The 22,439-nt window shown below is 37.7% G+C and overlaps 1 protein-coding gene across 2 annotated transcripts in view; it reads left to right on the forward strand.

The window, feature by feature from the left end:
• SVEP1 (sushi, von Willebrand factor type A, EGF and pentraxin domain containing 1) overlaps window positions 1-22,439 on the forward strand; it is a 130,436-nt gene that overhangs the window by 21,654 nt on the left and 86,343 nt on the right. For both annotated transcript variants that reach the window (XM_087886352.1, XM_034410569.2), the window contains exons 4-5: window positions 10,416-10,574; window positions 11,353-11,532. In XM_087886352.1, the coding sequence (XP_087742478.1) occupies window positions 10,416-10,574; window positions 11,353-11,532 (339 nt within the window). The remainder of the gene's footprint in view (window positions 1-10,415; window positions 10,575-11,352; window positions 11,533-22,439) is intronic.

Below are 22,439 nucleotides of genomic sequence, written 5' to 3' on the forward strand. Positions count from 1 at the left end.
TTGCTGTTATCCTTCGCTTCTCATTTCTTATAGAGAGATTCTTCCTGGAAGACAGAAAAATAGCCCCTTTATGATGGAAAAATCTGTGGATGGTACTGTATGTTTATAGATCATTACATATGTAAAGTATGTCCAAAAAATGAAGAAACTAAAATTATTCGCCTATGAAGTTTCCCTCATGGAAGCCATCACCAAGCTGGTGGATGAAAATGATCTCATTTGTAAGCATTTAGCTCTCCAATTCAGAAGCTGGATCTATTCTCAGGGTGATCCAGGACACTTCTGCTGTTTCTGTGTTGTATTGCTGCACATTCACAGTTTATAAAATAGGAAGCAAAGACTTTTGGAAGGGGCCTGGCCACCATCAGTTAAAATAGAACTAGTATAGGCAGATTCCAGTGATATGGTTGAGACAACTCTAACATCTACAAATGCTTTGATTGGCTTCTTCCATTTGGACTGTAGAACACTGATTTTTATTTAAGATCACTGTACCATGAAGTTAGGTGTTTTTTTTCTGTAAAGAAAAAATGCTAAAAATTATATAAAATATAATTGGTTTTGTTCATAGGTTCCATCTCTAACTTTTTTTTTAACCAGGAGAATATTTGGTTCATATGACAATCTTAAAGCAAATGGATGGTTTGTAGCTGTACAGCTCAGGAGGAGCCTAATTTTTAACAAATTGTGCTGTGATCATTTGCGGTCAGTGTATTTATGTGTGCTTAGGATGTAGTTCAACATTTATGTTGCAACTCAATGACTAAATGGAAGCTTATTTAGGAATAGGTCTTCCTTTTTAGCAATCCAGATAAACCAATACGTTTGACTCCTGCTTTTAATCATAGGCTGTATTGTATAATTAAGTACTGGCTTAACCTTAAACCCTTGATTACATTCTAATAGTACTCTGCTTTGATCTCTCCCTTTTCTCTTTGATTTATTATGAATAGCTTGGATAAAAATTAAGCAATATGCCTGCTAATACTCTCACATTGACATTTTCTTGGTGTAAGTGAAATTTATCCAGCTTTTATGAAAGCAGTAAGATTTAGATAAAAAGTTTTCCAAATTTCTGATAAAACTTGTTTTCCCCCAGAATTAAAAATGGAAGCATAGCACATCAGTTTTACACAATTGAGTCTAAAATTACCATGGGTTATTGCCAACTATAAGTGACAATGACATACATTAGGCACTCTCTGGACAAACTATAGCTGCACCTGGGTTTGATATAATTACATTTTTCCATTATAACTGAACTGCAATAAAGTTTTATTTTTGAGCAGGATACAGAAAGAACCTCAGTTGGTTTTTTGCGTGTGGCGTCATTTTTCCCTATAGCTTATAAAGAACAAGGCTAGCAAATTGTATTGTTGTCTTTTAAAGAATTATGGCGCAAAGATTACAGTTCTTCTCCCCTAACACAGAATGTCTCTTTGAGCAAGAACATTGACTACAGAGTGCCATTTTAATAACCAAGTCTAACTTTTGCAGAAATCCAAACCTGAAGCATCCTTCACAAACGTAGCCTGCCCTTGAACATATCCAATGACTGATAGACTGACTCCTCTTTGTTGAATTGATTTACAACATTGTTAGGAAATTGTTTCTAAGATGTTATCAAAAATTCCCTTTCTGTACCTTGAAATCATTATTACATGTCCTGCACCCTAGAGCAAGAGAAAGCAGGTTTCTTCTTTGACAATATTTCTTCAGTGTTCTTTAACCAGGGCTAAACATTCCCAACTTTTTGAATCTCTCTATATGCTTAAGAATTGCCGACTTCTATTACTTCATTTTCAATTTTAAGAGACTATCAATGGAAGAGAAGACTAGTATTCTTCCTCCTCTTTGTGCTCCTCCTCCTTCTTTTCTTTCTCCAACTGAATGCAACTTCTTCAAGTAGAGGGGAAAATTCTTAAGGACTTTCTCTTAAATACACTGTAAGATGGGAAAAACCAGATCAAGACATGAAGGTTCAATTAAATGTATTGCTAATAGCCTATGTACAGAAATCTTCTCAACTAATTGTGGGCACCTGCTTAGAGTTAGAGAAGGGTCAACAGCAATCAAAGAGGTTGTACTTAGTTCTCATGTGGCTTTGGTTACTTGACGTCCGGCTTGTGATTATAACATTGCAGTAAGATGCAGTAATTTCACCATCATTTCCAACATTCTCCACCATCATTTCACAAATAGAGAAGCTGGGAGGAAAACAGAATTCACTCCTGTTTCTGCCACTTTTCTGCTCACCCACGCTTCATAGCACTTGTCCATGGTATCTCTACTCCCCCACTGCAGTTGTGTTTATGGTTGTACTTCATAGTGCCTACTTGTAGCAACCACCTGTACTCTGTAGCACCTGCCCATGGCACCCTCCACAGTACCCACACACCTGTCTACACTCTAGTACCTGTTTGTGGCACTTCCAGGCAGCATCTGTGTACCTGCCAACTTGCTTGCCTGGGTCTCCTGCCTCCTCCACTTAATAGCCTGTGTGGTTCTGGATTTACAACTGCAACCAGGACTGCAGGATTGCCATCACCAAGCACTGTGGTCAGGTGATATCAAGCTGTACAACTGTATCACTTAGCAACATAAATTCCCAATTGCCACCATAAGGTGAGGACCATCTGTTTGCAAACAATTTTTTGCCACCTAGATTTTAGTAACTCAAATCAGCATACTAAATTAACTGCACATCTACAAGCAGGAATGAACCACTTAAGCAATCCATAAATTTCAGCTAAGGAATATTTAAAGCAAACTGGATATAGAAGCAATGTCCGTATCCCTTTGTGTTTAGTTTTTCATTCTAAAGGATTACTGTACTTTGTCCCTGGTTTGAATGAGCTCCTCTTGTCTCCATCTGTCCTTTGTTTTTATAATGATCAGATTTGCTGTTTTGCTTTTTGCTGACTGTGTGAGACTTAACTTCCACAATATTCAGTAAAGCAATAAAAGGATTTCAGTTTGCAGAGTTATAATTCATAGGTATTTGGGAATGAAATAAGAATTCCAAAAAAAATAAATAATGCAAGCTAAAGTAATTAACAAAGTTTACATGACTCATTTTAGTGCTTTTTCACAAATACATTTAATCCTTCGAAAAATACAGGTATATTGTTAAGTATCTAACAGTTATAAGGTGTCTAGTGGAAAAAGAAAAAGGTGGGAAATAATTATCTAACTGGAGTTAAAATGGGAAATTTGTTATCTGACAGCTTGTGAGATTAAATAGAGAAGTTAGTTTGTCAAAGCAGCCCTTTTCCTTGTGTTAACTGAAAAATTCAATGTCCTGCACAGGATATTGTGCAGTTGTTAAGGAGAATACCAGTACAAATTAAGAATAGAAGAGAAGAGAAGAGAAGAGAAGAGAAGAGAAGAGAAGAGAAGAGAAGAGAAGAAAATATTCTTTATTGGCAAGACATGATTAGACACACAAGGAATTTGTCTCTGGAGCAGAAGCTCTCAGTGTACATACAAAGCAACAGAGTAGTAATCATTCTCGGCTTCCCCCCGGTCTGTGTTCACGAAAGCACAAGCAACGCACTTGAAGATTTGATGCAACGTGGTTTATTGTGACAAACAGCTCGTACGGAAGTCGGACTGCAATGCAATTCAAAGACGCGGCTACCCCACGCCCCCCACAGAGTCTTTTTATAGAGGTTTCTCTAATGACAAGCAGCTGCACGGAGGTTTTCAACTTCCCGCCTCTCTTCACGCGCGCACATCAATGCCGTCATTCATTCCGACCTGCTCCAATCACACTGCTTGTCTCCGTGCGCGTGTTACACCCCCGCAAGCCCCTATAAACACCTGTGCATTATAACGCCTAATCGCCAGCCTGTCCCCGTCACCAACACCCGTGCCGCCCGTCCCATCCCTCCTCCTAGCAGGTAGGACGAACGTCCATGGGTCAGCGGTCTCGTGCATGGTGTCGAGTGCTTCTTGACGCTCGACAATCATAATGATACCAATAAGAGAGGGTGGTAAAGAAAAATGAGGATATTAATAATACTATAGCTATACATTATGGGTAAATATCTTTAGACATAAGACAGTACTGTGGGAGTTAGGTGTTTACAGAATGATGGTATGGGGGAAAAACTATCTTTATGTCTAGTTGTTTTGGTATGCAATGCCCTATAGTGATGTCCTGAGGGGAGAATTTCAAAGAGTTTATGTCCAGGATATGAGGGGCTTATAGATATTTTCTCTCTAATTTTTTTTATGTACCGCATTTTGCCTAGTATGCTTACAAGGTCAGTTACAGTTTTTCAGAGATAAAATACCATCTAAAATAAACAGAAAAACCCTTTAAAGCAAAATTTTAAGTTTATTTTTTCCTTATCAGTAGTTTAATCATTCTTTTGGCTCTTCTGGCATACAGCTGTTATTTAAATCATGTCTAGAATTAGAAATGTTGGTATAGTTTCAGTGTCAACTTTGGGCCATTCATAATCATTAGGAAAAATCTATTTTTATCATTAACTTAGAGATCTTTAGCTTCAATTTTGTCCCAAAGGGCATAACAATACTCCAGAAAAATGATGTATTTATAACATAAAATGAATTGAAAAGCAATACTTTTATGAATCCTGCTAACTGAAAACAGATATATTTTAAAACCTTTGAAGGAGGTTATGCACTCGATTAGGAAATTACAGCTCTGATTAAAAGAAAATTGAATTATCAGTTTAAGAAATGCATTATGAATTATGCAACAAGGGCTGTGATATTTACTCTTCTGCTCCAAAAAATAGCTTTCTTGACAATTGACAAAAATTGGGAGGAAGGGACAAGATGCAATGGGGAGAAGGTGGGATCTTACCTTAGTCCATTCACTACCTCCAGAATGACATACCTCATCGGGTCCCGAGGCCAGGTATGCAGGTCCTTTCAGAAGGTCAAAATCTTACTGTGGGGTGTCCGATGTTCCAGAGGGTGGGCTCCATATCAGAAAAGGCTTCTTTTCTGGGCCCACCAATTGGAATTCCTTGACTGGTGGGGTCCAATGCATGCTCTTTCTGCCTGTGCAGAAAGTGTTGTCCATGGGGTCACAGGGCGGCCTAATCCCATTGGGATAAAATGGTTCTTCAGATAATGTCATTGAAGGACTTTAAAGCTAAGGACCAACACCTTGAATTGGATATCTTTGATTTTCTGTTAAATAACCTTTCTTGGATTGTTCCTTCATAGTCCATACAGAATCTTATACTGTTGTCCCTTTATTCTAGTAAATTCCTTTGAAGAATCTGAAATATTATTATTTTGATGTTTTTCTACATGGGGGGGAGGGGGCTTTAATTCTATTGGTGCAGCACCTGAGATTTTTAAGTACCTATTCATGCTGCCATAGCCATCATTGCATGAATACGCAATGCCCTTCATGGCAACCACATTGACCAAAACATGCTCTCAAAACTTTCCGATTGCTTCAGTAACTTCTCTTGATTTCATAAATAAGCTTTTTAACAAGTGTATACATTACTTTGAATCAATATTTCCAATCTCTAGAGACATAGACTTACAAATGTTTGTAGGGGTTAGGGTTAGGGTTAGGGTTAAAATGTTAATTTTTATTTTCTTAGCTGTCACAGCCATCACAGATTTAATTAAGCTTGAGGAATATGCTTCCAGGCCACAGAAATAAGACTTTTTGTCACAAGTTATGATATATTTTTCACTGTTTCTTTATATGAACGTATCAATCTTATTTTATAATCTGTAATACTTTACAAATTCATATTAAATATTAGTGTCATTGAGAAAATATGTATATAAAGATCAAATTTCTAAAATAGTATTCTTTACACATAGACAGTATGAACTTTTCCATAGGGAAATTTGAAGTAATCCTAGTTGGAACCTTCCAGCTCATTCACTGTAATGAATGATATTTAATACATCATACATTCATAGAAATAATCCTATTAAAACTACTGTAAATAGAGGGCGATCCAAAAGAGCAATTAAAGTTCGAGGAAATTACATCTCTGAGCTTTCTGTCCAGATGGTAGAGGAAAAGAGAAGAAAGAAATACTCAGACAAGGAGTGACGTATTCAGAGATACTTTCCTCTAGTCCTTGGAGTAGCAGGAAAGTTAAGCCATCATACTTGGAACTGTTCGTTTTGCTGGTCTTTTCAATCAGCGTTCCCTAATCATTTTGTCATCAGGGACCAGTTTCATGGAAGACAATTTTTTCCACAAACTGGGGGTTCCTAACAGGCCAAGGACCGGTACAGGTCTGTGGCCTGGGGATTGGGGCTCCCGCCAAAGAATTGAGGCCCTTGAATGTGCTGGAGAAGACTCCTGCGAGGCCCTTGGTCTACAAGGTGATCAAACCAGTCAGTCCTAGAGGAGATCAACCCCGACTGCTCTTTAGAAGGCCAGATCCTGAAGATGAAACTCAAATACTTTGGCCACCTAATGAGAAGGAAGAACTCAGTGAAGAAGAGCCTAATGTTGGGAATGATTGAGGGTAAAAGAAGAATGGGACGACAGAAAATGAGGTGGCTGGATGGAGTTACTGAAGCAGTCGGCGTGAACTTTAATGGACTCCAGGATATAGTAGAGGACAGGAAGGTCTGGAGGAACGTTGTCATGGGGTTGCAATGAGTTGGACATGACTTGCGAGTAACATCAACAACAAATTTTAAATGGTCTCAGTTTGCATTATGAATGAATACATGGAAGTGCTAGCTAGTTAGCACTGTTTAATTTTTTTTCTCAAGAATATGTTATCTAATTTTAGAAAGACTTGAAAAATTTAAAGTCAGTCTTCTTTATACAGACTGAAACTATTTTAAAAAATCAGTGCACTTCAAAGCAAAAGAATTATAGGGCATAAACCCACTCTTACATTTGGTAATTTACAATTGAATTGAAGTCATTATGCTACCAAAAGATTTTACTCTTTCGCTTATTGCTATTGCTGAATCCAAGGAATGTGTGATTATTCAACATATGGCAGAACTGTTTCTGAAACTTCTTAACTCTTAACAGAAGTGAAAACTAAAGCGCCAATCATTTGGAGAACATGCAACTTGGATTATAAGATTGTAGATATCTCAATAGTTGGCGTGGCTGGGGCACTACCCTAACTGCGGGGCAAAATTAATACCATGTAGCGATAACTATCTTTGCTGAATGGCCACAGAACATTAAAAAACCTTTGAAAATCATTATATAGATTGAAAAAGTAAGATAGGATGAAATTTTGTAAAAAAAAAAAAAATGACATGGGGATTAAGCTAATTGTAACTAGTATATTGTAAAATAGGTATGTATGTAATAAATTGTTTACTACAGCATCTGTTTTTGCTAATGTGATCACTCCAGAAACTGATGATATTCAATTTTGGATTAATTCATTTGAAATTGATTCTGCCATTTAGCTTATTGTATATACAGTAAATCGTATTGGCATTCTAATGTAAAATTTATTTTTAAATCTAAGCATAGAATCAAGCCCATGAAGATAATCCTAATTTACATTCTGCTAAAACTGAATTAAATATTTTTTTATAAACAATATTAAAGGGATTGTAAACAACTTCGTATATGCTGCAAGAACCTGGATAACAAAAGCATTGACTTGGGTAAATCTGTCTTAATGCAAATATGCAAAGATTGTGGCCACGATTTGTGTAGGTTCGCGAAACAACAGCTTCCATTTTGTGCAAGTGCCGCACAGAATCTAATATGGAAAACTTCAGCTTATTCATAAATTCCTAGAACAGAACTCTTGTATAACTGCCTGAGTTACCATATTTGGTAGCAATGCTTAGTTGGTCCTAAATTTTGGTCAAATGTTTGTGAAGAAATTGGGAAAATCATCCAACAAACTTTGATAATGAAATCATGTTTTGCTGAGTTATTATCATCCCCTTATTCTTAATATCGGGGTGTTTTAAATCTGTCTTCGGCCAAATTGTTTAATTCGGTTTTATTCAGTTTTAAATTTTGTATTTATGTGTTTTTATCCTGTGGCTGTTCACCGCCCTGAGTCCTTCGGGAGTAGGGCGGTATACAAATCAAATGAACTAAACTAAACTTAACTAAATTTAAGAGCCATGGTGGCACAGTGATTAGAATGCAGAACTGCAAGCTACTTCTTCTGACTGCCAGCTGTCGGCAGTTCGATTCTCACTGGCTCAAGGTTGACTCAATCTTCCATCCTTCTGAGGTCGGTAAAATGAGAACCTAGATTGTTGGGGGGCAATATACTGACTCTGTAAAGCAGTTTGGGCTGTAAAGCACTGTGTAAAGCGGTATATAAGTCTAAGTGCTATTGCTATTAAGAGGGCACGATGGCTCAGCAGTTAAATATGCTGATCTTGTCAGCTGGAAAGACCTGAGTGCCATGAGATGGAGGGAGCTCCTGTTACTTGCCCCAGCTCCTGCCCACGTAGCAGTTTAAAAGCATGCAAATGCAGGTATATAAATAGGTGTTGTGACTCTGACCTCCGAGCCTGTTTTATCGGAGGGAGAAGGCTCCAAAAGTGAAGGAGAGGAGTTGGCCAGGCCTCCCTCTCCAGGACCCTCCTCTCTGGCAATGCCTCAGGTGTCTCCCGAAGGAGAAGAGATTGGCCAGGAGCCAGGTATCTCCGAACAGTCGCAGTCAGACAGTGACGGAGATAAGTCTTGGCTGGATCCACGTCAGCGTCGGAGAGACAAGCGCACGCAGCAGAAAAGGAGGTGTGCCAGAGATTAAGCTGAGTCACTGGACCACACCCCACAAGGGATAAAAGGAGGTGTGGTGGCCATTCAGGCTCTGTGATGGACAAAACTAAACAACTAGCGAGTCGCATTGTATCTCTGAAACTATGTTATCTGCCTGCCTTGGATTTAATACGGACTGGACTTGACAATTCTGTGGCTTTGTGTATTTGTTTTGGTTTATCTGACAGAGGAGGAACACCTCCCTCTGTGAGTAAAGTTCTTGGCAAGCAGCTACTGGGTTGCTGCCAATCCTGTTATCAAAGGAATTTATTGTCTGCAAGTTTTATTTAACTCCTGGCTGACTGTGTGCGTGTGTGAGATGGGGACAGAACAATAGATACCACTTCGATGGGAAGGTAACAGCATTTTATGCATCTTGGCATTTAGACATGCTGGCCACATGACCACCAAAATGTCTTCAGACCATGCTGGCGCCCTCAGCAAAGAAATGGAGATGAGCAGCACCTCCTAGAGTCTAACATGACTGGACAAGGGAAACCTTTACCTTTACTTTATAAAAATGTAACATTTTTTAATTTTAAAAAATCCAACCCCTAGGTCTATTATTTCAAAACACTTTGTAATAATGGGAGCAGAAGCATTGAATCAAAATGGGAAATTTGCTTTGACCAATTAATACAATAGTTTTAATAGTTTATTAAAAACTGTTCATCATTTCCTAACTATATTTTATTATATTATAGTCATTTGTTATTTTCTCAAATTCTGTTTTTTAGGTTTAAGCTTTTTTTGTTCATTTTAATTAAAAAAAACTATTCCAAAGCAGATGGTAAAATAAGCTGGGCTTCACTCATTGGGACATTTTAATGTTTCATTATTTTATTTTATACATGTTGTTAAAATTTTTATTTTCTTGTTTCAACCTTAATTTTAGAGATTATTAATGAGCTTTTCCAGTGATTTTTCTACCTTTTTGTATGTTTGCGTGTGGGTGCGCATGCACGCACACAAACACACATGTGAATTTGCTGATCGCTCTAAGCAATTAAATAACTTTTTTCCTTTGAACCTCTCCACCAGAAGATCAGCTGGTAGTAAAAATCTCTTGACATTTTTGATGTAGCAACTCCACTCTGCAAAAGAGAGATATAGTATAACAGAACACATAATAGGCTCTTAAGGATCTAAAGCAAAGCAAAGGAGATTCAAAAGTCTTTAATGTGACCAGCTATTAGTACTTGATGGGGAGGAAAATGACATATACGGATTATTTCCCACTTCTAATTGAGTTCCCTAAATAGAAGCATTTTTAATATGTAGCTCTTAAATATGTTTCCTTTATATTGATTTTCCCTTCACACTGAAATGGTTTTTTTAAAATGAAGCTGAAGAAGATTTAAAATATAATACATTGGGACCAGATAGACAAGATGAAATAAAGAAATATTATTACAGTAATTTGAGACATAAAATCTAAAAGCCGAAAAGAGTTTGTATAATACAAACTTCCTACTGTTTTTTCCCCCAAAGAATGACTGACTTAATTTTAATACAAAGGTATCATGAAGAAGCATACACATTGATGCAAGCTGTGAATAAAGTACATAGGACCCCCTCTATCATCAGTTTTGGAAATCAGGGAGTAAAAGTGCAGATATTGCATAGCTGTGTGTTTTACTAGCCTAATACTGGCTTGCCTTTATATATACATTTTGCTTTATAGCCTGCCCATCTGGAACTTACAAGCCTGAAGGATCACCAGGTGGGATCAGCACCTGCACCTCGTGTCCTGATGAGAATCACACTTCTCTACCAGGAAGTACTTCTATGGAGGACTGTATATGCAAGGAAGGGTATCGTCCTAGAGGTAAATCGTGTGAAGGTAAGCTACTTCTTAAAGAAACAGCTCAGTTAAAAATTTAACATCACGAGCAATATTTCCTGCTTGAATTTGTCCACTGGGAAATCAGTATGTATTTCCATGAAATCTATAAAGTTATATTTTCCTTCGTGTCAGAAGTGCATGTGGCAAACCACAGTAACACAATAATGACACATATGTGATCATGTTATCACAGAAATGCCCTCTTGCTTCTGGATATCTGGTCCAAGGATGTACATCACATCATTTATAGGAGGATTTCCTCAAGTGTATTGATTGCCAATTTGCATCTCCCTTGTCCTTTGCAGATGTTCATGATTTCCAATGCACATGGCTATACATTGTACAGAAGGAGTGGATAAAAATTATGTTAGGCAGTTTTCTTTCATTTGTTGCATTATTTTTAAGATACTTTCAGGGTCTTTCCAAAAACTTCAAGATTTTTAGGCACACACTTCAATTGCCCTTTGAAACAGAAAAAGACATTGATGAAATAGAATAATTTATTGATTACAAAATCACATACGCAATCAATGAATATTGATTTAAAAATAGTGCAAACATTTTTTTTCCAACTTTTGTTTTCTATAATCAGTTTAGGAATAGCATGAAGGACAATAAAGTTATAGTCTTTAGGTTAAGTGAATACTGTATCTTAAAGAAGATATTTCTTTAATATCTGGGAGAAAACCCTGTTGAACTCACTGTGGTTCTGAAGTTCTGAATAAAATAGAAATGTGTTGTGAATTACTTCCTTACTGTTGTGTATTCTAATTAGTGGTCCACTGCCCTGAGCTGCACCCTCCAGAAAATGGTTATTTTATCCAGAATGTCTGCAACAATTACTTCAATGCTGCTTGTGGAATTCGATGTAAAACAGGATTTGATCTTGTTGGAAGTAGCATACGACTTTGCCAGCCAAATGGTGCCTGGTCTGGTTCAGAGACGACTTGCAGGGGTAGGAAATTTTATCTTGCCTCTCTGATGTTGGGTGGCTTTTTTTTAAAAAAATTCTAATTGGGAAGAAGATGCTGTTTTCTGTCTTATTTGCTTAATATGTCACTTCATCCATGCACGCAGTAGAATCGATATAGAGCAGTGTTGGTAAATCTTTTTGGCACCGAGTGCCGAAATGGGAGTGCCCACGCTCAAGTGTGCCAGAAACCTGAAGAGCAGCTGCCCGGTGCACATGCACGTCCCGGGCAGCTGCTCTTCAGGTTTCTGGCATGCATGCGCGCACGAAGACCAGCTCGCTGGTACATATGCCCGCGAAGCCCAGCTGGCCGGCATGCATGCACGCGCCAGGAAGATGAACTTCTGGTTTCTGGTGCATGCAGAAAACAGAAGATCAGGTGGTCTGTAAGGCATGCGTGCACTGGAAACTGGAAGAGCAGCTACCCGGCGTGTGCATGCACACTGGGCGGCTCCTCATCTGGTTTCTGGTGCTCCCATACACGTGAAGACCACCTGGCCGGTGTGCCAGAACCCAGAGAAGCAACGGGTGACGGCTTGCGTGCCTGGAGAAATGGCTCTGCGTGCCACTTCTAGCATGTGTGCCATAGGTTCGCCATCAGGGATATAGAGTATTAAATATCAGTTTTCTATGTCATTAATCATATTTGGAATATTACTTTTTATGTGTATATTTTATGCATATGTTTAGATACAACTTTAAAGTTATATGAACATGTGACCAGGAATAAAAATTCAGCCATTTAATTCTGGATAGTTTAGGAAATATTTTATGCGATTGGTTATTTCTCCCAAAAGGACTGCTGCAGAGCAGGTGTGGGTTCTACTTACCTTTACTACTGGTTTGCAGCGGGGCCGTGTGTGCGCTCTTCTGTGCAAGCGTAGAAGCTTCTGCACATGCACAGAAGCATTTTCATGACGTTGGGGTCGGTGGGTGGAGCCTCCTGCCAGTTTTACTACCGGTTCTATAGAACCGGTGTGAACCGGGGACAACCCACCACTGCTGCAGAGGGAATTACCAAGCAGTTATCTTAACTTCACTAGAACTAGAATCAGCAAGTTAATCTACACTTTGTGTGGCCAGGGAAATATTGCACATCCATTTCCACATCTTTCTATATGTTTGAAGTGTGAAGAATTCTGGAAAACATTTTTTTGTGTATTTGTCCTCAGTGGCTTGCTTGCCTGTGCCCCCAACCTAATACTATTTTTTATATTGACCTCTGGGCAGGGAGATTGCCTACTATGATCTAAACGAGGAAGTGTTCGTTAATTTGTTAATTAATTAAGTTAGTTACTTGTTAATAACTTTTGACATAAGAATAAATAGGAGAATAAACATTAGGAAGTTGGAACAGTAGGAAATTGAAAATACTGCTTGTGCCAATAATCTTCCCCCCATCTAATACTTCTAAAATCTGAGTATATACAAAACATCAATCAACAAATGTAAGCAGTTGTCACAGTATGACTGGATGTGTCTTGAGCAGTACAAAGATAGCAATTGACATAGAAAACCCAAGTCAGTGAGGAGTTTTTATTCTTCTTTATCAATTATAGCAAAACTATTTTCAGAAGATATTTACAACAAGATCCCAGCTTCTACCCAGTGTTGGGTTTCTTCTTCAATCTGTCTCCCAGAGACCATTTTCCTCTAACTTTCTGCCTTCACTTCTCCCTCCTCCATTTCCAAGATTACCAAGAGAGAATAAAAGGAACAAGCGTGTTGGGTTTACCAATGAGTGTGCTCAGTGCTGCTCATCTCCTTTCCTTGGCTCCACCAAGCCAATCATTGTCTATGTTTTCCTTCGTTGGGGGGGGGGGGGAGAAACACCTCTCTTGGAAGTCTTCTACCCAAAAACTTTCCCAGAAACTAGGGCTTCACCAAAGAGTATTACCCTCTATCCATACTAGCTGTCTCCCTCTCTCTGGTCTTGGGCCTTGATAAAGATGACCTTGCTGGGATTTTGCTTCTCTTTTTCCAGGAAAGCCATCCATTTATTTTTCTTCTCCCTCTCTGACCAGGAACCAATCCCTGCTTCACACACTCATATTAACTCTGCTGTTCAGTGCTCTACAAGCATTCCCTTCTACAATAGTCTTTATATTTCTCATATTTTTTCTCATTTCTCTCCTGTTTTTTTTCTCTTCTCCTCTGTCTCCATTTTTGGGTAGACTAGAAGTTATAGTCCTCAAAACCTATATATAAGGGTAGACCAATGGGAATGCTGACTGTCTCTACCCCACGACAGTGCTGGCTAGTAACCAGGTCAGTTCACTGGACTATGTGATAGTATACCTGGACCTCAAGGGTAGAATTGAGCTGCTTCTCCCTTTCTTCTCTCTGTTTGCTGACACACACCAGCACAACACAAGCCATGAAGAAACATCTGCTGCAACATACTTATTAAAAATGTCAACTTTGTGGAAATCATTGTCAATAATTACCATTGCAGAGTTTTTCTATACAGATAGTCCTCAGCTTACAACAGTTCATTTAGTGACCATTCAAAGTTACAATGGCACTTTTAAAAAATACGGACTTATGACCGTTTTTCACAGTTACGAACTTTGCAGCATCCCCATGGTCAAGTGATCCAATTTCAGACGCTTGGCAAGGGACTCATATTTATGGCTGTTGCTATGTCCCAGGATCACACAATCCCCTTTTGCATCCTTCTGACCAGCAAAGTCATTGAGGAAGCCAGGTTCACTTAACAATCCGGTTACTAATTTTATCAGTTGCATTGATTCACAACAACTGTGCCAAGAAAGTTTGTAAAATGGGGTTAAAACTCACTTAACAAATGTCTCACTTAACAACAAAAATTTTGGGCTCAGTTGTGGTCGTAAGTTGAGAACTACCTGTATTACTGCATTCTTCCTGTATTTACTTTAATGGGAGGATTTTCTCCCAAGCTCCTATGTTTAATTAGTTATTAAATACCGTGTTTCCCTGAAAATAATACCCTGTCTTATATTTTTTTGAACCCTGAAATAAGCGCTTGGCCTTATTGCCATGTGCTCAAAAGCCCGATTGGGCTTATTATCAGGGGATGTCTTATTTTGGGGGAAACAGGGTAATAGGGATATCAATAAAACAGTGTTCCGTATATCTGCAAGTAAATAGGTATACATAACTATTTAGAGGACATGTATATTAACATTATATTTTTAATAAATAATAATGGATTCAGACAATATTGCAGTCAGTACAGACTTGGTCTACCTTACTGTCAGATGTAAATGCCTTATTCTCCAATGTGTAAATAATGTATATATGGAACATCAGAGGTTAACTTATTCTTTGGACTTTAATGTATTCATAACTTACCACTCCCATTCCTAGCTCCACCCCTTGTATATATAAGGAGCCACCCTCACCATTCTCGTCGCTTCTACCTTGAATATTCAGTGAATATAGAATGCCTATCATAATTAAAAAGAAATATATTTAAAGCTCTAACTCCTATTATCTTTATTGAGTCTGATCCTGAAAATATTGCAACAAGCTGGTAGCAGAGGATGGTTAATTGACTCAATAAGTAATAAAAAATGTCCAAGAAAGATAGGCCCAACACCAGGGCCTACAGCAAAGAAATAGAAACTGATCAAGAGATGGTCAACGAATCCACCAATGCGATTTCGAGAGAATCCGAAGAATACACCACTGAAGAAGAAGAACTAATGAGTGAAAATAATGACCAGAAAGAAATCGAAATAGAAAATAACGAACTCAGGTCAGAGATATTAAAGATACTAAAAAGCCAAAAGAATGATGAAAGTCTCATCGCGGACCTCCAGGAGATGCTGAAGAACAGCGGAGCAGCGAGAGAGAAAAACGTCATTAAAGAAAAACCCAAAGATCAAAAAACCGTAAGTGAGATGACTACTGAGAAAATAGTTGTTAAAAAGAAAAGATGTGATCCCGCGCGAAATTTTGAATGGCAGCCATCTTGGTTTCAACGAACTTCAAAAGAGAATGAAGCAGAGCCAATCAAAACGCTCAGTTCAAAATTTCTGGCGCGAAAAACACTATCAGACGAAGAAAGTGAGAAAGAAGTCTCAAACTCTTCAGATGATCCAAAATCAGAAAGTGAAGACGATTTAACAAAATCTCAAGTAAAATCAGCAATGAAAACGCTTTTTGCTGCTTTTGGGCCAAGACTGAAAATTACCAAGACATCTACGAAGAAGCAAGAAATCAAACCGGCGACTCAAGACCTGCACGCTCCCATCCTGACTTCGAAAGCGACGACGCCCGAGCCCAGAGAGCCATGCCGATTTCGCCCTACACCACAGACAAAATCGAATACCAACGCACACAAAAAGAAGAAAAGAACCGTCACCACCACCAGAACCCCAAAAACCGAGCCAGAGACCGACTCATCTGAGGAGGAGCGGATCGAGAGAGCTGAAAGGGAGAGAACCTTCCACGACGCCACCAAAGAAGAAATGAGCAACGCGCATGTGCGAAACTACGTAGACGACCCAGAAGGACTTGAACTGGCCAGAGAACCGCGCAGACTCATTGCAAGCATCCCAATGCCGTTCTGTAATTTCCTGCACTTGAGAGATCACGGACTGCCCCAGGTTGTAAGTAATGGACAGAATAATGTAGGTAACTTACCCAGTGACTTCCCAAAACTTAGAATTGATGGCATTAATTTACAAGAGTGGTACCAACAGCTTCAGGTTATTTTCATGAAAGAAAATTTACTATTCTTTATAACTAGCCCTCCAAGAAGACCTTGGACTTTAAAAATAGATTGTTTACATCATAGAGCATTTTTCATAATAATATCTAGCGTGTCTCCTGCAATGTATCATAGCATCAAACCAAACCTAACTGTATCAGAAATAATTCAATGCATGTTTAATCTATTTCACAGCGATAGCGTAGCTACAACCACAAGAATGTCTAAGGATTTCTTTTCCTCTAGAGTAAAACCAGGGGTTTCTATAAGTGAGCATTTGATAAATCTAAACAAAATAAGAGCTGAGCTACAATTGAGGGGGGAAGTGATTTCAGATCAAACAATGAAAAGTGTTATTATCAATTCACTTGATCCATCATGGGATAGCTTTATGTCACACTTAGATACCATTAATTTGGGATATTTATCCATAGAAAGTCTATCTAACAAATTGATAGCAGAAGACAATTCAAGAAAAAATCGATCCAGTAACCAAACAGACCACAAACCTTTTAGGAAAGTAGTCTTTCAAGATAAACATAATGAGGCCTTTAGATGCTACAATTGTGGATCCAGGGAACATAGTAGAAGAGACTGCCCCAAAGTCTCAAGAGAGAGACATAGACCAGAATATAGGAGCAAATATAATTACAGACAATCTTCCACAGATAGACACAAATATAGAAGCCCACCAAATTACAAAGAAGGTAGAGGGGGTAGAGAAAATTCAAAAGAGAGGAAATCTGGGTCACTGAATGGGCTAAATAAACAAGACAGCACCAGAACACAGCAGGATGAGAATAACAATTGGCTTATTGATTCTGGTGCAACAAATCACACCACCAACAACAAAAGTATATTATCTTCATTTATAGAAGATAAGTTTGTGATAAAGGTAGCTAATCAAGAAAAGGTTCAAGTACTAGGCAAAGGAAATGTGACCTTGCCTGGTCTAGGGAAAATAGAGGGGGTATTATTAATCCCAGAAATACCTCACAACATACTAAGTGCCATAAAATTAAGCAGAGAATCTGATATCAATATAGTTTTCTCAAAGGGGAAAGCAACTATAGAAAAGAACAAAACAAATGTAGGTACTGTAATGATAAAAGGAGGTCTACCCTATCTGATAACTATAGAAAGATGTTTACATAACATTGATTCAAATATGGAAGATTGTATTGAAGCAGATGATGAAAATGTCAGTAACAGTGACAATGATGAGTGTAGAATAACTCATGATCACAAAAATACATACAAAGAAAAGAAACCAAAAATAGGTAAACCAATTCATGATGAGTGTGCTCACATCTTACACAGGAAGTTAGGACATGCAAGCTTTCCTGTAGTACAAAAAATGACTGAACACGCAGAAGGTGTCAAAATAAAAAATTGTGAAAATTATTTGGAATGCTCAGTATGTAAGTCCACCAAACTAAAAACCAGTCCCAGACCAAAAAAATCTAACAGATCAACTAACAGTATTTTTGATTTGGTACACATGGACTTAGTTGGTCCATTAAGTCCCTCAATTACCTATAGAAAACGTTATTTCCTAACAATAGTGGATGACTACAGCCGATATGGTTTTGTTTACACATTAAAGCACAAGGATGAAACATTTCAGAAATTTAAGGAATTCTACAAACGTATAGAAACACAACATAATATCAGAATAAAGCAAATTATGACAGATAGGGGATGTGAGTTCATGTCTAAAGAATTCTCCCAATGGTTAAAGGATAGAGGAATGTTACATTTCACGTCCAATCCTTTTTCTGCATTTCAAAATGGAGTTGCAGAGAGGAAAAATTCCACACTACAAACCATGATTAGGTGCACATTAGAGGATGCTGGTTTAGGCAAACAATTTTGGTCAGAGGCATTACATTATTCGAATTACACTCAAAATAGAACCTGGTCCAGTATTGTGAATAAGACACCATATGAGGTGATGTACAATAGAAAACCCAAATTATCACACATGCACATATTTGGAGTCACTGCAGACGTACACATACCTAAACAATTGAGGAGAAAGGGAGAAAACGTATCCAGGAGATTAAGATTCATGGGATACGAAACTGGAACCAAAGGGTACAGATTTATTGATAGTAATAACAAATTTATAGTATCCAGAACAGCTGTGTTCCATGAACAGGCCAATTGGTCAAAATTGCACCTTAATGAAATATTTCCTAATAAATGTAAAGATACGATATCTTGCGAGGAAGGAACAACAGAAAATCAAAATATTAACAAAAGTAAGAACAAAACCAAAACTTGGACTAATAGTCAGCATAAAATAAAGACAGACACATTAACAAAAAAGGAAGCTAGATATTTGCATGATAACCATAGCAAGCCTGAAAGAACTATTAGAAACAATAGAAACCAAATACCAAATAAATACAAAGATTACATAATGCATATGAACGGAGAACAAATAACACCTAATACATATGAAGAAGTATTGAAACTTCCACATGAAGAAAGAGAAAAATGGGAACTAGCTATGGAAAAAGAGATGGAAAGTTTACAAGGATTAAATGTATTCACACCTGCGATCGCACCTAAGGATAAAACAATTATAGGTACCAGGTGGATTTATAAAATTAAGAACTTAGAAGAAGGCAATACCTTATACAAGGCTAGACTAGTTGCACAAGGCTATGCACAAAAATATCCAGAAGACTATACTGATACATATTCACCCACAGTGAGAACAGAGAGTGTCAAAACAGCCCTTGTAGTAGCATCTGCACTCAATCTGGACGTATTCCAATATGACATACAGACCGCATACTTACATGCAAAATTAGATAAGGAAATATATGTAAGAGCACCACACAGTCAATACACTAATAAGAACGAAATTTGGTTATTAAATAAGAGTCTGTACGGATTAAAGCAATCCGGCAAAAGATGGTACGATTGCTTGGTAAAAGTACTTAAGACCATGGATTTCAACGCCACCACTGCTGATAACTGTTTCTTTGTAAAAAAGAGTAATGATCATATTGAATTTGTATTAATTTACGTGGACGATATTTTATACATTGGAAAGCATAAAGAGAGCAGGGAAATCTTTGTAAATAAGTTAAATGAACACTTCTCACTGAAATCTCTGGGTAAAGTGAATAAATACCTTGGTGTGCAAATTAACAAAACTAAAAGGGGATTCAAACTTACACAGAAAGATAAAATCATCGAACTCCTAAACAAATGTAACTTAAATAATGCTAAAACCTGTGACACCCCTATGCAAACTGATTTCCTTAGAAACACTGATGAATCTTCCCCTGAGTTTAAAGACAACACATTTTACAGATCAGTTATAGGTTCACTCCTTTATATATCTAATTGGACTAGGCCAGATATTGCATTACCTCTCAATCTATTGTCAAGATATGTTAGTAAACCAACCTTGTATCATTGGGAAGCTGTCAAAAGAATTCTAAGATATCTGAAGGGTACATTAGATTTTTGTTTAATGTTGGAACCCAATAATGACAGAGAACCAAAAATTACTTGTTATGCTGATGCAGATTGGGCTGGTGATACATCATGCAGAAAGAGTACTTCTGGTTATGTTTTTCTATTGAATGATTGTCCAGTTTACTGGTATACTGGTAAACAAGAACTAGTAGCCACTTCTACTACAGAAGCGGAATATGTTTGTTTGTCCAAGGCTGCAAATAACCTTGTATGGTTCAATGATCTGATCACTGATGTTTGGAAGAAACCCACCTTACCATTTATTATGCATGAAGACAATAAAGCGGCCATTGAAATATCCAGATCCGATGCAATTGGACAAAGGTCCAGGCATATTGATATAAAGTTTAAGCATGTGAGACAACTGTCTCAAGACGGATTCATTAAAGCAATACATTGCGATACTTCTGAACAATTAGCTGACATATTAACAAAACCCTTACCTTCTAAACAACACAAATATTTAACTTCTAAATTATATGTATTATATTGTCCTGAATCAGAATGTAATTGGTGTTGTGTAACGAACCGGCATTTAGAGGGGGATTTGTCAGATGTAAATGCCTTATTCTCCAATGTGTAAATAATGTATATATGGAACATCAGAGGTTAACTTATTCTTTGGACTTTAATGTATTCATAACTTACCACTCCCATTCCTAGCTCCACCCCTTGTATATATAAGGAGCCACCCTCACCATTCTCGTCGCTTCTACCTTGAATATTCAGTGAATATAGAATGCCTATCATAATTAAAAAGAAATATATTTAAAGCTCTAACTCCTATTATCTTTATTGAGTCTGATCCTGAAAATATTGCAACACTTACGTTTTTTGGTAATGCGTTTAAGTCAGTCTTGATTCCTAACAACTGCCTGGACTAGTCTCTGAGTTTCCTTAGCGACATTTTTGGAAATAGTTTGCCATTGCCTTCTTCCTGGGGCTGAGAGAAAGTGCCTGGTCCAAAGTCACCCAGCTGGCTTTATGTCTAAGACAGAATTTGCAACCTCCTGGTTTCTAGCCCAATGCTTTTAACCACTATTCCAAACCTTACCTTACTTTCTGAAATTTATATGATATTGCAAACATAAGCTACTCTGATGTTTACATTCCATAGTGTAGTTCAATTGAAACCTAGTAAGTATAGCACTAATACCAGTATATAATGTCACAGGGGCCATATGTCAAGATAGTTAGAAATCTCATCCCCATCCCATCCCCAAAGAGCCAAACCTTCATGGCCTTTTGGAATCCTCTAGCAAGGTTAGAACTATTGTGATATCTTAGGATATGCTGCTCTGGATGGGGAAGGGCTGGAGCAGAGAAAGTCCCTTCCTGTAGTTCCCTGATGACAGTGTTCCTTTAAGATCAGTCCCTGTGGCAAGCCTTCCCTTCCAGATTTTATCAGGCAAATGGATTCAGTTCAGTTATGTAGCTACCCAAGTGTATCCATTAAATTGCTTTCTCTTCATTATTTCTATAGAAATTGTGTTTTCTTCTCATTTGTTGTTTAAGTTAATGGAAATAAGTTGGTAAAAGATTTCATATGCTTTGGCCTTAACAGCTAGTGTCTAATGCTCTTGCTTCTTTATTCCATTAATTTCCTTGGAAGAGTCTGAAACATAACGGTTTTATCCTCTCTGATCTTGGTTTTCCAGCAGTATGTATAGTTTTAGTACTGTTATTCTCAACTTTAAAATGTGGCTCTTCTCCACCTATATATTAATATAACATGTTTTGATCAAATGGGAAATCAAAGGAATAGTTTATGGACCATCACATTAATCCCAACAAAAGCCTTTCTCCCAGATTTTGATCACATACGTCATGAAAGGAAACAGAAAAATATGAATTTCTTCAGGCAGTATTAGACTGTGTTGTTGAATTTGTATAGTTTCATTTTGTTTGCTGTTTTAGCAAAATATGGCACACGTATGTCACTAAGCACTACTTAGCACATAGCTAAAGAACACAGAACAAAGGCCAGGCAAAACTGTGACAAAGAATTTAGCAACCTGTCATTGTTCTCCCACATGCATATACTCACTTGTGGAGATACTTCAGAAAAGATGCTTTGTAGAACATGGGCGCATGATACAGTTCTTTTTGAAGCTTTAAAGCATCTATGTGTTTTCTCAGGCTCCTGCAGTTGTTCAGAGCCATCCCTGTATACTCAAAGTGAAATGGCTGTGTGTGCTGTGCGGTCTCTGTTGCACTAAAAAATTATACAGCATCATCTTACATCACGTTTTTTTCTTAAATCCTGATTTCTGAAACCCCTTATTCCTATGAAAAACCTCCATTCTGTTTTGAAGTAATAGTGAAAAAAATTACTTCTGTTAAGTAGTCAATGATGAGTGTTTTCCCAGAATATTTTTTTTTTTAAATATTTGGAAGTATTTCAGGACATTCTTCAGCCATTTGGGAGTGGGGAATAAACTCCAGTGATGCTTTAAGCAGACATTCTTGTGCCGAGGTTTGGCTTGTTGCTCCTTATTTATGCATTTATTTTACTGGAAGTGACCAACATTTTCACTTTCACTTGAACAAGGTCTCCCTATGGGGAGGAATTTTCTTATCTTGGATGCTGCTTATGTTCCTTGCACTATGTGGCTTCTTTTTTTTTTTTTATGTATCTTGGTTTCTAAACTCTTGGGTTGTTTTTTTAAAGGAAACTTGAAGTTTGCTTTTTATGACA

This window comes from Pantherophis guttatus, chromosome 2, assembly GCF_059756535.1.
Source record: "Pantherophis guttatus breed Tessera chromosome 2, ASM5975653v1, whole genome shotgun sequence".
In the NCBI taxonomy this organism is placed as follows: Eukaryota; Metazoa; Chordata; class Lepidosauria; order Squamata; family Colubridae; genus Pantherophis; species Pantherophis guttatus.